Below are 14,588 nucleotides of genomic sequence, written 5' to 3' on the forward strand. Positions count from 1 at the left end.
GTGCCCTCCACGTTGTGTTTTAACAACATCCAGTAAAAGTTTCTTTTTTACACAATATTTGACAAGCTAACGTTAAGTTTGTTTGTGCACAAATACAGATGAGTGAAAGATTAAATCCTGCTTTAGGCTCCAGAAGCCTCAGGCTGTTAGATTTTGTTTCTCCTAGTGTTCCTTGTCTTATGTTTCCTGTTTTATTTTCATGTGTTTCCCACCTGTGTCTCATTGTTTGTCCTCCCTGTAGAGCAGTGTTCTCCAACCCTACTGCCCTGCATTCTGTATCTCCTCACTCTAAAACACCTGATTGTAATAATTAACTCGTTATCAAGCCCTTAACAAGCTTCAGCTGCTTGATAACGTGCTTATGAATGTATGAATATATGAATGAAGCAGTGAACTGAAGCAGAGAGGGAGAAAACATATTTAAAGAGACAGCTGCAATATGATAGGCTGAAAATGAAGGTGTGTCACTGTGGTATTGGTTAGTTAGTATAAACTAACAAAAATGAACATGACAAGTTTCAATTCAATACTAAAGAGAATTATTTCCATAAATCTTTATTGATGATGTCCGGGGGTGGACTGGGACAATAATTCAGGCCGGGAATTTGACTCCATTCTAGGCCACTCTTTTCATGCAGATATCATATATATTATGATAAAGATTATTATGATTTATAACATATTGCCGATAAAATAAAAGTAAATTGCAAGAATCCTACATCACACAAATAGAACAACACACTTCTAATTTGATATTACAAATCCAGTGAGAAATAAGAATCCATAGGAAATAAATGTTACCAGTTAATAAATGTTGCAAACAAATCATTTAAAAAAACGAATTTCCATATTTTAGCTCTGAAACAAAGAAAGCAGAAGTGAATATCTAAGTTCAACTAGTTTATTATTGAGGAACATATAAAACATTGTTAGATTTTGACATTTTTCAGTAAATATCTTTTTCTACATTGTGTTTCTTTAAATAACTAAACTAACTGTCTTTGCTGATCAATAAAAGACTTCCAGATGTCTTAGAAGTGGATCAGGATCAGAGTTGATTTATTGTACAGATGGAAATAAAGAAGATCTCTCATTAAGACTTTTTAAACTGAACCAACTAAACCAGCATAAAGCTGCTGCTGTGCTTTTAAACAGCACTCTGGTGTTTCAGATTCAGAGGTTTGAGGCTGAGCTGCAGGGTTGAGTGGAGGTGTGTGGAGGAGTTTGTGCTGTTGAACGTGAAACAATCAGAAAATAACGTTTTATTGATCTGATTCACCGGCTTTCTTACTGTCAGCGCTCCCTCTCTTCATTCACTCTCTACCTCACTCGACCGCTTTCCACTGTAGTGTACTGTTTGCCCGTCATCACCACATAGCTACGTGGATTTGATTGGTCCGGGCATCCAACTGATTCTTGCTCACTAGATTCTTGCTGGTGAAGTTGACTGTTCAAGTCAGGCCAGAATGAATATCAGGCCACCAGGAATTGTCCCGGTGCTCCAGATGTGCAGTCCGCCCCTGATGATGTCTTTGCTTCTGTTTGCAGAGCATCACAGTCTGAGTGTGGTCTGATCCAACATCTCTTCTGGAGCCATTTCTGACACTTGTGTTCAAGCTTAAAAGCTTTGAACATTTTAGGGGAACCTCATGTACATGCAGCAAAATCTTACAAGTATTAAGTATTGTACTGTCATATTTTTTTCACCTTTTTTATTTTATTTTTTTTACCACCATTGTCTTTTTACAGCTTTATTCTTTTTATTGATGCTCTTCCTATTTTTTGCGATCCATTTGCTGTTGCAATCATGTACATTTCTCCACTGTGGGACTAATAAAGGAATATCTTATCTTATCTTATTTTACCGTATCTTAAATGATAGAGTCATAAGGTTTTAACCCAACAGCAGCAACTTATTCAATCAGACTAAAATAACAGTTATTTGGGGACATGCGCTTCAGTGCTTAGGGCCCCCTGGTGGTACTAATGCAGCATTGACAAAAATGAGAGGGGGAAAAAAAAAATCAACTATACTTAAAAATCAAATTAATGAGTTGTATTTTGTTTTAGTCAATAAAAATCCAAAAAAGAGGGTTTCCAGTCGTTTTCTTGTTTCTGTGTTCTGTTGGAAAAACTCTGAACTCTAAACTCTGAAATGAGTTGTATCTATCTAAATAACATAGACTTATATATAATAATATAAACTAAACTAATATAAAACTCAAAATGTAGCCTAATGAAGTTAAGCCAACTGAGTATTAGATTAATATGCTAATTGAATGCTGTACTCTAACATTAGATTCTATTTAAATACAATCAGACATGTTATAATACTAGGCTTTAAGACAATATCCTACCGTCTGAATCCTGTTATTTCTTGAAATACGATACATGATGTTTGTTCACATGGATATGAAACTTTAACACTGAATAATGATTGAATGACATCTCATCTACAGGCAGGAGAGTGTTCAGTGTTAGTATGTAAACGACAAATACCAAGTGTACATGTTGTAAATAAAGCTTAATGTAGGAGTGGATTAGTCTTTACAATTCATGTCCATCGATGGAAGTCAGCTGAAGGAAGTAAAGTTGCTGATGAATCATTAGTTGAATTCATTTAAGTGTAGTTCTGTTTTCTTATCCTTAAATAAAGCATGATGTGTTTGGTTCATCCTGTATGTTCTCAGCCTCCCCCGCGTGTTTCAATGCGCCTTCAGTCACATTGCTTTTATGAATTTGACCATCATCTTAGTCTTTTTGGGAAACGAGGCCATGATCAGGACCTCGGACAGCTGCAGGATCAGATTGTCCCTCCTCCACAGGATGATGACCTGAGAGCAGTGATGCTCCCCGTCACATCTACAGGTGGCTGCACGAATCCTCAGCTCATATCCTAACTGTGATTTCAGTTCAGTGAATACTCAACATTTACAGAATTCAACAAAAGCTGAACACTGATTCAACAGGTAGGACATATGATATGCTTCTTTTCTATTTGTCACCTAGTCTACAATTCTGTTTTTCTTCTTCGGATTCTTATTATTCAGTTTATTATAATGACATCACGTATTTAATTATAGATTTTTGATGAACTTCCCGCCAGCAGATTTGATTTTGCTTTTCAGACTGACGCAAACGTCCCGATGCTCCACAGCGTCTGGTGCAACTTCTTTACTTTAAAGGATTCCTCAGTTTTCATTTTTTCCTTTAGTTGATTGGAGAAGAGAACTCGTGTAATGTTGCCTTTTCCAGAATGGAGTACAGACATGATGTTGATGTGGAGGAGCTGTGTCCAGTCTGTGGAGATAAAGTCTCTGGATATCACTACGGTCTGCTGACCTGCGAAAGCTGCAAGGTAGGCCTACACTGTGTTTTCCCTTAAATGACTCTTGCTTTTGCCCACTAAGATCGTATATTATTATTATTATTATTATTATTATTATTATTATTATTATTATTATTATTATTATTATTATGAACTTCTGCATTAGCTCGTACGTGTCTAGTCCTATTTCTTCTCTTTCAACACTCGCAGGGCTTTTTCAAAAGAACGGTTCAAAACAACAAGAAGTATATCTGTGCAGAAAACCAGGAGTGCAGAATTGATCAAACTCAGAGGAAACGGTGTCCCTTCTGCAGGTTCCAAAAGTGTCTTCATGTTGGCATGCGACTGGAAGGTAAGGAGGGAAATAAAGAGTTCAACTGCCGGTTATAGTCAACCTCATACAAATATATAGGCTATAACTGTAACTTGCTTCTGGCTGCTTATAATATGGTTATGTTTTAAAGCTTGCTGCCAACTTATGATGTAACTAGCTTTTTGTAAAATTGTACATTTGAATATTAGGAAAAGGTGTGTAATAATAATCCTAATGAGCCTGTTTAATGGAGGTGAGGTGACCTCGATGGTTTCCCGCTGTTTAACGTTTTTCCATTAAATTCTTATATACTACTAATAATAATAATGATAACGATAATGATGATGATGATGATGATGATGATAATAATAATAATAATAATAACAATAATAATAATAAGAAGAAGAAGAAGAAGAAGAAGAAGAAGAAGAAGAAGAAGAAGAAGAAGTGAACGCGCTTAAAGTCAGTTAATTTGATTTCAACATACTGCATGTCCAATCATAATAATAAACTTTATTTATATAGCACCTTTAAAAAACAAAGTTTCACTTAGGCTGCAAGATTTAGTTGTCAAACGAAAGGTTTGGGAGAAAATAGAGAAAACACCTCTAAGACTGACATGCTTTGAGATGCAGTGTGATAGAACCACAACTTTAAAGGATGGGTTCACAATTTTCCAAGTGTGCCTTAATACAACAGTCAAGTGCCTAAATACATAAATGCATTTAAAAAAAGCATTAAGAGTAGATGATCAGCTTCTATTGAGCTTCATCAGTGTGAGTTAGTCATATCAAGTGATATCTGACACATTTACAGTCTTTTTACCATCAAATTCCCTCTTAGTGTTTCCCTGTTGATCTGTGGTGGAAGTATAGTAACAAAAAGAGGAACTTTGGTACTAAAAACACTGTAATGTTGAAACATATGAACAGAAATAATTGGCCTCTTAACTAAATTTAAGCTAGATTTTAAGTGTTAATTCATGTTCTCAAAGGAAAGAAAATTGATAGTGTATTGGCTTTACAATCAGAATATATTTGTTGACAAAAAATAGAGTTTTAAAGGTCAGGGCTGGTTCATTTTCATGTTTCCTTCAGTTAAAAGATGCTTGAATAAAGGGAGCTTTAAAGATAATGTTTTACTTGGTCTCTCCTACATGAACACACCAACAAGGTCAATTCAGAGTCACTGTAAAGATCCCTGTCGGTTTAGATTTCAGCCTATAAATGACAGTGTGGACATGTTTCATACGCTGGGTACCATTAAAATACTTGCTGGAGTCGTACTGGCAGGTAAAAGGGAAGGAATACACAGATTTTGGGGGGATCAAGATTGCATTTACAAGAGACCTAGAAAAAAGTGTGTGTGTCTGTGTGTGTGTGTGTGTGTGTGTGTGTGTGTGTGTGTGTGTGTGTGTGTGTTGTGTATATACATCAGCTTGAGGCCTCCAAATAAACATTTTTCTTCAGCTGTCCGTGCAGATCGCATGCGAGGAGGCCGAAACAAGTTTGGCCCCATGTACAAACGTGATCGAGCTCTCAAGCAGCAGAGAAAGGCTTTGATACAAGCCGGCGGATTCAGAATGGAGAGCAGTCCACCTCTGGTCTCCTCAGCCCACCAGAGAGACTCTACCTATACTGCCGGCCTCCACCCTCTTCCCATCCTCAGCACCACCCCACTACCCACAGCACAGAATGACTGCATCAGCTACCAAATACCATCACTGTTTACACTCCTGCCCTCCAACTCACCTGGCGCCACCCAGTACCAGTGCACCTCCTCCACCTTTTCAAACTGGACCGTCAAGTCAGAGCACACCAACATCTGTACAAGTTCACCAGACTCCGCCGCGGGAATCTACACGGACTCAGATGAGGTGTACTCGAGACCTTTTTCTCCACATGGTCCCATGATGCCTCAGCTGGTGATGGAGTTTATGCGCTGTGATACAGATGAGCTACAGCTGCGGAATAAGATTAGTGCTCGCCTACAGCAGGAGCAGAGCGGCTGTGAGAAACACAAGAACCTCAACACCTTCAGCTTGATGTGCCTCATGGCTGACCAGACACTGTTCTCCATCGTGGAGTGGGCTCGCAGATCCATCTTCTTCAAACAGCTGAAGGTGAGATCCTAAACACTGAGAACAGTCTCATTGATTGTGTCCACATGGTCAAGTTAGGTTGACAACACATGATATGTACTTTCATAGTTCATACTTCCTGTTAACATCACATACAACATGTAACTGTTCATGTTTCAGCATTCCCACTGATTCCCTCCTACTGTGCCAGCTGCTGCAACTTCTCTGAATCAGTCAACCAGCTTACAGTTAAACAGGGTTGTGAAGGTTACTTTGGAAATGTAATAGGTTACAGATTACTAGTTACTCTATTTAAAATGTAATAAGTAATGTAACTATTTCAGTGACTTAATCAAAGTAATGTAACTTATTACATGTGATGACTTTTCTAATGTTCTAACCAATGTTTCCAGCTGTTAGGGTAAGTGTTCCCATTAAGCACCAAAATCTAAGTTCAGCTGTTTTTCATGGATACTGACATGATTTATAAGAGAGATCATTTCTTATAAAGCAACATTTATCTCTCATTGTAAAATGTATTCATTAGTTCATGTAGGTTTTGGAATATAAAATAAAGATATTTGATCAAAGAAGTCAAAAGTCTGACATGAGCTTAATTGGTACTGTGACATTTAAGCTCATGTGTGCTCCAAATAAGCCCACGTCATGATGTATTTACTAAATATAAAAAATATTGATTTCAAAGAATTAAAAACAGCAATATATGTATTCAGTTACATGTTCAATATGAAAACATCAGCACAATCTTAAAGGTGTGACTTCAGATGTAACCTCCTTTATAATCATCAACATTTTCATCAGTAACTGTCATTTAATGACACTTTTTTTTCTCAGTAACTGTAACAGATTACATTTACATTTATTTTGTAATTACATTACGCAACACGTGTTACATGGAACTAGTTACTCCCCCCCATGCAGTTAAAGGAGGATTCTAGTGTTTTGCCCTGTGTGATTCTGCTCACTGCCCATTCAATCTGATCATTGTGCTGATGTGTAATTTTAACCATTACGTACCACCACAACGTAATGCAGTGTTAAGAGGTCGTGGTTATTTCATGCATTTCTATGAGATCAGGTTCACGGCCATTTCCACACCCCCAACATGCCAGATATGAAACATTGACACAGCGTGTGCTGCAGCTGGAAGCAAGCAAACAAACTAGATCAACTGAGATAGATTCCACCCAACCTAAAAAAAAACCTGAGCTTTGAGTCTGGGGAAGAGGGGACAAGGGGAGACAAGTCTCTGTTTAAAACGCTTGTTGTTAGTGTTCCGTATTTCTCTTTTAAAGGTACTCTTTTGAGTTTCTGTTTATATTCAGTGTTTCTCACCAGGTATTGAATGCACTTCTTTAGAAAACATTTATAAAGCTGACTTATTTTAAATTTTGATTTTGATTTTCCAGTTTAGCCTAGTTGAACGCAATGAGTGGAAGCAGAGGGAAGGTAAAATCATTCATTCACATCCAGTTTTACTGGTGGGGGGAATATGATACATTTGGTTGTACATGCATGTGTAAAACAAGAACTGCAGACTTTCTCTAAACTACAAATAAAAAAGCAGACATAAACTTGCACACACACACATAAACACACACCCACACATTTATACCACGTGTCACACACTGAAGCAGCCACTCTAATGTTTGTCTTGTGTTTTCTACCTGAGATGTACTGGCTGTGATGAACACATGCTGACAGGATGAATCACACATACAGCCAAGTATGACTGAAGTGACTGAAACACAGCAGTTATTAAACTTTGCTGACAGAAAAAAAAACAACATTCAGCTGAATAGAGCAACTGAATACTGACTACGATTTTTGACATAATATATAATTACACTATAATAGTTCTTCAATGCTAAATCTATATATTATACAAAAGGATCATTTTGAATTGTGCAGAACAACATCAATATTAAGTATCACTGGTGAAAAATAGAAATATTTTATATTTCTATTTTTGAATGACTTCCACATGAAAATCCCCAACTCTACATTTGTATAGATTTATATTTTTACAATTTAGTGTCTAATGTTTTTTTAGATGGCACCTGCTGCAAAAAAGAGTCTATCTAGGGGTATTGCATGGTGTGATGACAACTTGTGACTGACAGAGTTGTATTCTATATATGTAGTTATTGCATAACCTATATCCTACACTTTATAATATAGTATACACATGCATGTATAGTGAATATGTATAGTTTTGTATTGCATTAATGGAATGACTCATTTCATTTTGTGCACTTGAAATCATTGATGCAAAAATGTAAAAGAAAAAAAAAAAAGCTTATCGAATGTCTGAATCATTTCTGTGACATATACTGTAAGTTAGCACCAGCCATGCAATAAAGAAGTACCATTCGTTTTGTTGTAAGGGGATCTTGGTTAATGTGAAATAGATAAATATAGTGATACATATTGTAATAAACATTGTATTGTAATGTAACATTAAACTCAGTATAGAGAAAATGTGTGTTAGCAGTGTTTACAATAAAACTGTAAGCATTTCCATTTAATGACAACTGTTCACATTTGGTGAAAGAGTCTGATGATCTTGAAAAAAACTTGTATTTGAATGTATAAATATGTTTCTCTCTTTCTTCTCTAAGGTGACCGACCAGATGAAGTTGCTTCACAGCTGCTGGAGTGAACTGCTGCTCCTAGACATCATCTCCAGACAGGTCCTACACTACAAAGAGGACAGTGTGCTCCTGATCACTGGACAGGAAGTAAGACATCTTTGATTCTGTTTTAATCCAGTTTTTTTTATTCAATGCCTTTTTCAAGGAAACAGGTAGAATTTTGCAGAGATACATCTTTTTAATGCTACTTCTTCTGTTAACACCCCAATATACAATACCTTACTCTCCTCAGGGAACACATAACCCTAAAATCTCTCCAGAGGAGGTGGGAATGATACAATCCTTCTAAACAAATTCCTGCCATATCCTAGAATTTTAGGTATATCATGTATTACACACAACACCTATATGATATTTATACTTTTTGCTCTGAAACCAAATTGACTTTGATGTTCAGAGAACTCTTATAGATCCATAAGCTATGAAGCAGTGTCAAATGTATCCTTGAATTTGTCTATTCATATACTTAAACCGGTACCTCAATCAACTTTTCTCTTTGATCTCAACATTAAAGATAAAAAGTTAACTGTATAAGTCATGTATCATGTTGGAGGGGTTCGTGCTTTTTGCCTTAAGGCCCCTGGGGGCTCCTGATAAGGTCACCTAAGGTTACCAAACAAAGCCTTACACGCTCAAGTGTAAGCTCCACACATTTGTTAATATCTATACATGTTTTCTTGGGTTCAGTTGGAGCTGTCAGCCATAGCTTCTCATGCCAATCCCACCTTGGCCAGCTTGGTCCAGAGAGGACAGGAGCTAGTTGAAAGGCTCACAATTCTAAAGGTGGACCGTGAAGAGTTTGCCTGCATTAAATTCCTCCTCCTCTTTAATCCAGGTTAGTAACATCTGATGATTTTTATCTATAAAGCTTCATATTTGCTAAAAACATACATTTGATCACTGAATTATTTCATGGGTGTGCTGCTTCCTCATTAACTAACAATGCAAATATCTGGGCAATTATGGCCTGTTCCCATTGCAAGAACCTTTTCTCAGGCAGAGGAACCATTTATGGAACTGTACCTGCATTTGAGCCAGAGGAACCATGGTCTAAATGTAGTTCTTTAGCTGAAGTTCCTGGAGTTGAAACAGTCCATAGAGCCGTTTCCACTGCAGGAACTTTAGGGTCACTTTAAGGCCATGACCGTTGGCGCGTGTCTCCAAAGCAGAAACCTCCCCCTGAAGGACAATCTCCCGGAACTTTTACTGGGGCAAAATTACCAATTGCCAGTGTCACCCAGTGGACTTTTGTCACTGCCATTGTTTATCTGATTCATTTGCCTAATATTTACAGTTCAACAGTCCACAGTTTAGTTTAGCATCAGTTCTTCACTCTTCATTTGCTGTTACTTTCTCTTTCCCCCACTGAGCAGATGTGAAACAGCTTGAAGACCATCCATTCATAGAGAGTGTCCAGGAGCAGGCTGAAGGAGCTCTGCTGGAGTACACACTGTGCACCTCCTCTCAGAGCCTCGGACGGTTTTCTCATCTGCTGATGTTTTTGTCAGAATTACGCTCGCTCAGCACCCTCGCTGAAGATTACCTGTACTGCAAACACCTGAGTGGTGAGGTGCCCTGCAATAACCTGCTCATTGAGATGCTCCACGCCAAGCGCAGCTGGGCATGAAGACTGGGCAGGTCTGTGATTGTCTGCATGTTACTATATGTAAACATTAAGTTGTGATGAATGTGTTTTCTGTGCTTTAAGAGCACATTTTAGCAATAATATATACCATTTTTTAAAATGTGACTTTAGAAACATTTTACTTCAAAGATGCTCAGCTAATAATTTTACTTCAAAGATACTCACCTCTTTATTCACTCAACTCATGTATGAAAAGGTTAAATGTAAATGTAAACTAGTAGCAGGATGCTTCCCATTAAAATTCTCCTTTTAAGTTACTATGACTTTTTTGGATACGTGGGGCAACAAAACAAGTTGTAAGCACAACACTGTCATATTATCACCATAGAAGGAACTCCTACTTACACATCCAGCATACAGAGGACAGGTTAGTGTTCATTCAGTATCATGTTTGTGTCCGCCTGATGAGTTTAAGTCTAATATCCTATCTTTACCAACTCCTGTAAAAAAAACATCTGGCTCTTTATCTGCTAAATGTGGCTTTATCAGAGCTGAAAACAGCTGCTTACTGCTGCTGCTGCTGCATTGTTAACGACCCCCTCCAGACACGCTTTAAGATGTACATAAAATACTCTACTTTGAATATAGCTACTGCTAACAGTGTGTGTGTCTGATGTGTGGTTTTCCTACACAAAAAGTTAAATTATCTTGTTAAAAGCTTTAAAGGTATACTATACAGGATTTGTTAGTTGGTGTTTGTAGTCACACAGAATTCAAAGTTGGCCCCTCCTCCTCCAGCAGAGGAGAGAGACAGAGACAGCGATGTAACCTGGTCGTTACTCTGGCTGGGGGTTACACACCCACTGCTCAAAGGTTGACACCCGGACACATCCAGAACACAGAAAAATAGTAAGACAATCAGAAAATACAGACAGAGGGCAGAATTGGAATTTATAATATTACAAATCATGCTTATAGGCCCACCAAAAATTAGATTTTTAATACTTCCCACTGTCAACAGATTAGCTTCCCAGAGTCAAACTGCACAGTGAAGCTAAAACATTCAACTATAGGAACAAAGAAAAACATATTTTTAAGTGGAAAGGCACAGAAATATAAAAATGTTGCCACTTTAAGTAGCTTAAAAGTTAGATATGGAATGTGTGACATTATGGTATTGACAGTGTCCTCTGTATCTGTCTTCCTTCATTGTAATTATATGATGCTTATAATGATTGAATTATTCAAATCCAAGTCAGGGACCCATCATTAAATTAAATCACATATTTGGTGTATAAGTTCCTCTAATAACCCAGTCTGACATAGGGGAGAGTGGGGTAGTTTGAGCCAAATGACCACTTTTTTGAGCAGTTATATTCATAGATGCATTCTTATAATTTCCATTGATAGGAAACATTCTGAAATTACGGTAAATGTTTTCATTTTACTTCTGCTTCATTTTTCCTTGCCTAGAGGACAGCGTAAGTAAAAGATGGCTCAATTTATCCCACTCTCCCCTATGTGGTGTTTTATTAAACTTTCAGATGTGGGTTAGAATTAAGTTTAGAATAAAAGAGTTTAAGCAATATTTAGCCACAAAACACGAGACTTTTGCAACACATCCCTATAATACATCATAATAATACACCATACTTGCTGTTGTTATTTAGTCCAAGATAATGTATTGGAACATGAAGGTAGTGGACGATGATGATGAAAAAACAGATACACTTCCTGGAGGTTAAAGACATTACAGACATTAAATCTTTGTTATCAGCCACTGAGATCCCACCGATTACACCTTAAACCACCTGTTTTATGCACTCTGCTTTAATGAAGGGCTTAATCAACATAATGCACTCATCTTGTTGTGTGGAGGCGCCCTATCTGATCTCGTCCACCTCACCGGAGAACATTTCCTACTCAACCTTGACATCCAGCTGGCATCAAGTTGGCATCCGTCCTGTTAAAGGACAAAACAAGGCAGCATGATTAAAAACACAATGTTACAGACCCACAAACCGCATGGGACGAAACAGTGCAGTTAATTTTTTACAGAAAGTGAAAATATAGTTTTATACTTCACTGAAAAAATGTAATATAGAGATCCTGTTAAAATATACTTGTGTGTGTTAGATTTCTTATCATCAGTAGTTTTGGAAAATACAGTAATAGCACTCAGAATTACAAAGTGTGTTGCATCAATGCAGCTCATTTAAAATTCATACATCAATAATACATCAAGAAAATGCCAATGGTAGTTTTGTCAATTTAGAGTTGTAACAGATGGTAACACACATTTCTCAATACTAACAGAAATCACTGAAAGACTTAACATGTGAGAGACATTTGGATCCCTATTTATTGCTTTCACACAAAATGCATTCAATCACCACATCTTTAATTCTAATTCTTTAATTCTAATCTTTGTTTCTTGTACGTGGGTCAATGACGTATAAGGATTTTCAACAACTCAATTTTAGAATAATAAAAACAAGCATATCTAATGTAGTAGTTCAAACATTCAGAATGTTGTGTACCTGACAATTCATATCACAATTTGAAAGTGATTTTAGGTTTTTTTTTTCAAGATTAATTGGCACTGGCATTAAAAAAAAGACATTTGGTGCGACCATGATTCATCTTGAAATATCTTATATAAATAAAAGATCATCATTTACAAAAAAAAAAAAAAAAAAGCAAATACTTTGTTTCCAAACACTTTATATTACTGAAAACTTGTAAAAAAAAAAAAGATGTGAAGCGTGTTAAGTAAATTAATTTATTTCAAGATGAATCATGGTCGCACCACATGACTTTGTTTAAGGCCAGTGCCAATTAATCTTGAAAAACAACTAAAATCACTTAATTTCAAATTGTAATATGAATTTTCAGGTACACAACATTCTGAATGGTTGAACTACTGCATTAGATATGCTTGTTTTTATTATTCTACAATTGAGTTGTTCCAAATCCTTATACGTCATTGACCCACATGCTTGTTTATTGTCAAGTGTTAGATTTACAATTCAAAATCCCAACATAACACACATTACAGTAAATGATCTTGCAGTGTGTTATTTTCTGCTACATCAAAAAAGAAATAGAAAAATAACAATGCATAAACTCCTAATTGGGCCATACATCACTGAGCACCTTATTGAATTCATTAATCACTTTTATGAAGAATTTGTGCCAGGTGAGGAAAAGTACTGTATTAGTAAAAACCCTAAGTGGCTTGCCAGCTCACAGTATTGTAACATCAAACTAATCTCATCAGTATTTCTATTTCACAAAGTATTGTATGGTTGTATTTATAATATCTTTACAAATCTGCCAAATTTAAAAGTGTGTAATATAAGCATAAAACTCAGAAGATCCACTCTATACTGATGTTTAATATGTACTACCATTAACTGAGACTGATGGTTACAACTCATGAAAGAAAGAAGAAACAAATATGGAGGGCGTGTAGCACGGGAAGATGCCTGGAGGATTATTTGATGTCTTTCGTACAGACATTTGAATGTTGACAGGGTTTTTACAACTGCTGACATGTATTTCCCAATACGGAGTTCACTGTTTCAAACCTCTTCACACGGGCAACACAACAGAAGTCAACACGGACTAAAATGTGGATCAGTTTTCATTGATGAGACTAATGTAATCATTTACCACATCTTTAACCTTTGTGTCGTCCTGCCGGGTAAAATTGACCCTGTCTGTTTTGACCGTTCCTTCTTTCCTCCCTTCGTTCCTTCCCTCCTTCCTTCCTTCCTTCCTTCCTTCCTTCCTTCCTTCCTTCCTTCCTTCCTTCCTTCCTTCCTTGATTCCTTTCCTTCCTAGCCCCCTACCTTCCTCCCTTCTTTCCTTCTTTCCTCTGTCCTTCTTTCCTTCCTTCCTCCCTTCCTCTTTTTCTTTCTTCCTCCCTCCCTCCCTCATTCCTTCTTTTATCCCTCCCTCCTACCTTCATTCCTTCCTTTTTTCCTCTGTCCTTCCTTCCTTTCCTTCCTCCTTTCCTTTCCTCCCTCCTTTCTTTCCTTCTTCCTCCCTTCCTTCCTCCTTTCCTTCCTTCTTCCTCTCTTCCTTCCTTCCTTCCTCCTTTCCTTCCATCTTCCTCCCTTCCTTCCTTGACTCAAGGACAACAGGAGGGTTAAATGTATGAACCCTTTTTTTTTTTTTTTTTTTTTTTACATACTACTTTTTTTATCCAAACAATGACATCATTAAATTCTCAGACGACACAGCAATTTTATCTTTATTGAAAAAGGGCTGCGAGCCATCAGACTACTTTTTGGAAATTCAAAGTTTGCGAATTAGTGCGACAGCAACCACCTTGTTCTGAATGCTAACAAGACGGTAGAGAGGCGGTGTGACCCTCAGGAAGTTGATGGCCACAGGGCTATGTTCATCCACAACCATGTCATGCCTCAGGTCCACTCCTATATAATATCTTGGAGTTTTTTATTGATAACTCACTTACCTGGAGCACACATATTGATAACCTCTGTCGACTACAACAACGGCTGCATTTTTTAAACGTCGTCTGGGAGGTCATGGTGTTTACATAAAAAAGCATGTTGATATGTGTGTGCAGTACAAAACAA

At 37.1% G+C, this 14,588-nt stretch overlaps 1 protein-coding gene across 1 annotated transcript; it reads left to right on the forward strand.

The window, feature by feature from the left end:
- The first annotated feature begins 3,256 nt into the window (after window positions 1-3,256).
- On the forward strand, window positions 3,257-10,108 carry LOC133995100 (nuclear receptor subfamily 5 group A member 2-like). The gene is made up of 6 exons (XM_062434391.1): window positions 3,257-3,358; window positions 3,539-3,680; window positions 5,123-5,763; window positions 8,364-8,483; window positions 9,084-9,231; window positions 9,770-10,108. The coding sequence occupies exons 1-6, from the start codon at window positions 3,257-3,259 to the stop codon at window positions 10,021-10,023; spliced, it is 1,407 nt and encodes a 468-aa protein (XP_062290375.1). The 3' UTR covers window positions 10,024-10,108.
- The last annotated feature ends 4,480 nt before the right edge of the window (window positions 10,109-14,588 follow it).

The sequence above is a fragment of the Scomber scombrus genome, chromosome 15, assembly GCF_963691925.1.
Source record: "Scomber scombrus chromosome 15, fScoSco1.1, whole genome shotgun sequence".
Taxonomy (NCBI): domain Eukaryota; kingdom Metazoa; phylum Chordata; class Actinopteri; order Scombriformes; family Scombridae; genus Scomber; species Scomber scombrus.

Coding starts and splice junctions, on each gene's coding strand:
- LOC133995100 (XM_062434391.1), top strand. CDS start 3,257: ATGGAGTACAGACATGATGTTGATGTGGAGGAGCTGTGTCCAGTCTGT. Junction 5,764..8,363: donor TCTTCTTCAAACAGCTGAAG/GTGAGATCCTAA, acceptor TTCTTCTCTAAG/GTGACCGACCAGATGAAGTT. Junction 8,484..9,083: donor TCCTGATCACTGGACAGGAA/GTAAGACATCTT, acceptor TCTTGGGTTCAG/TTGGAGCTGTCAGCCATAGC.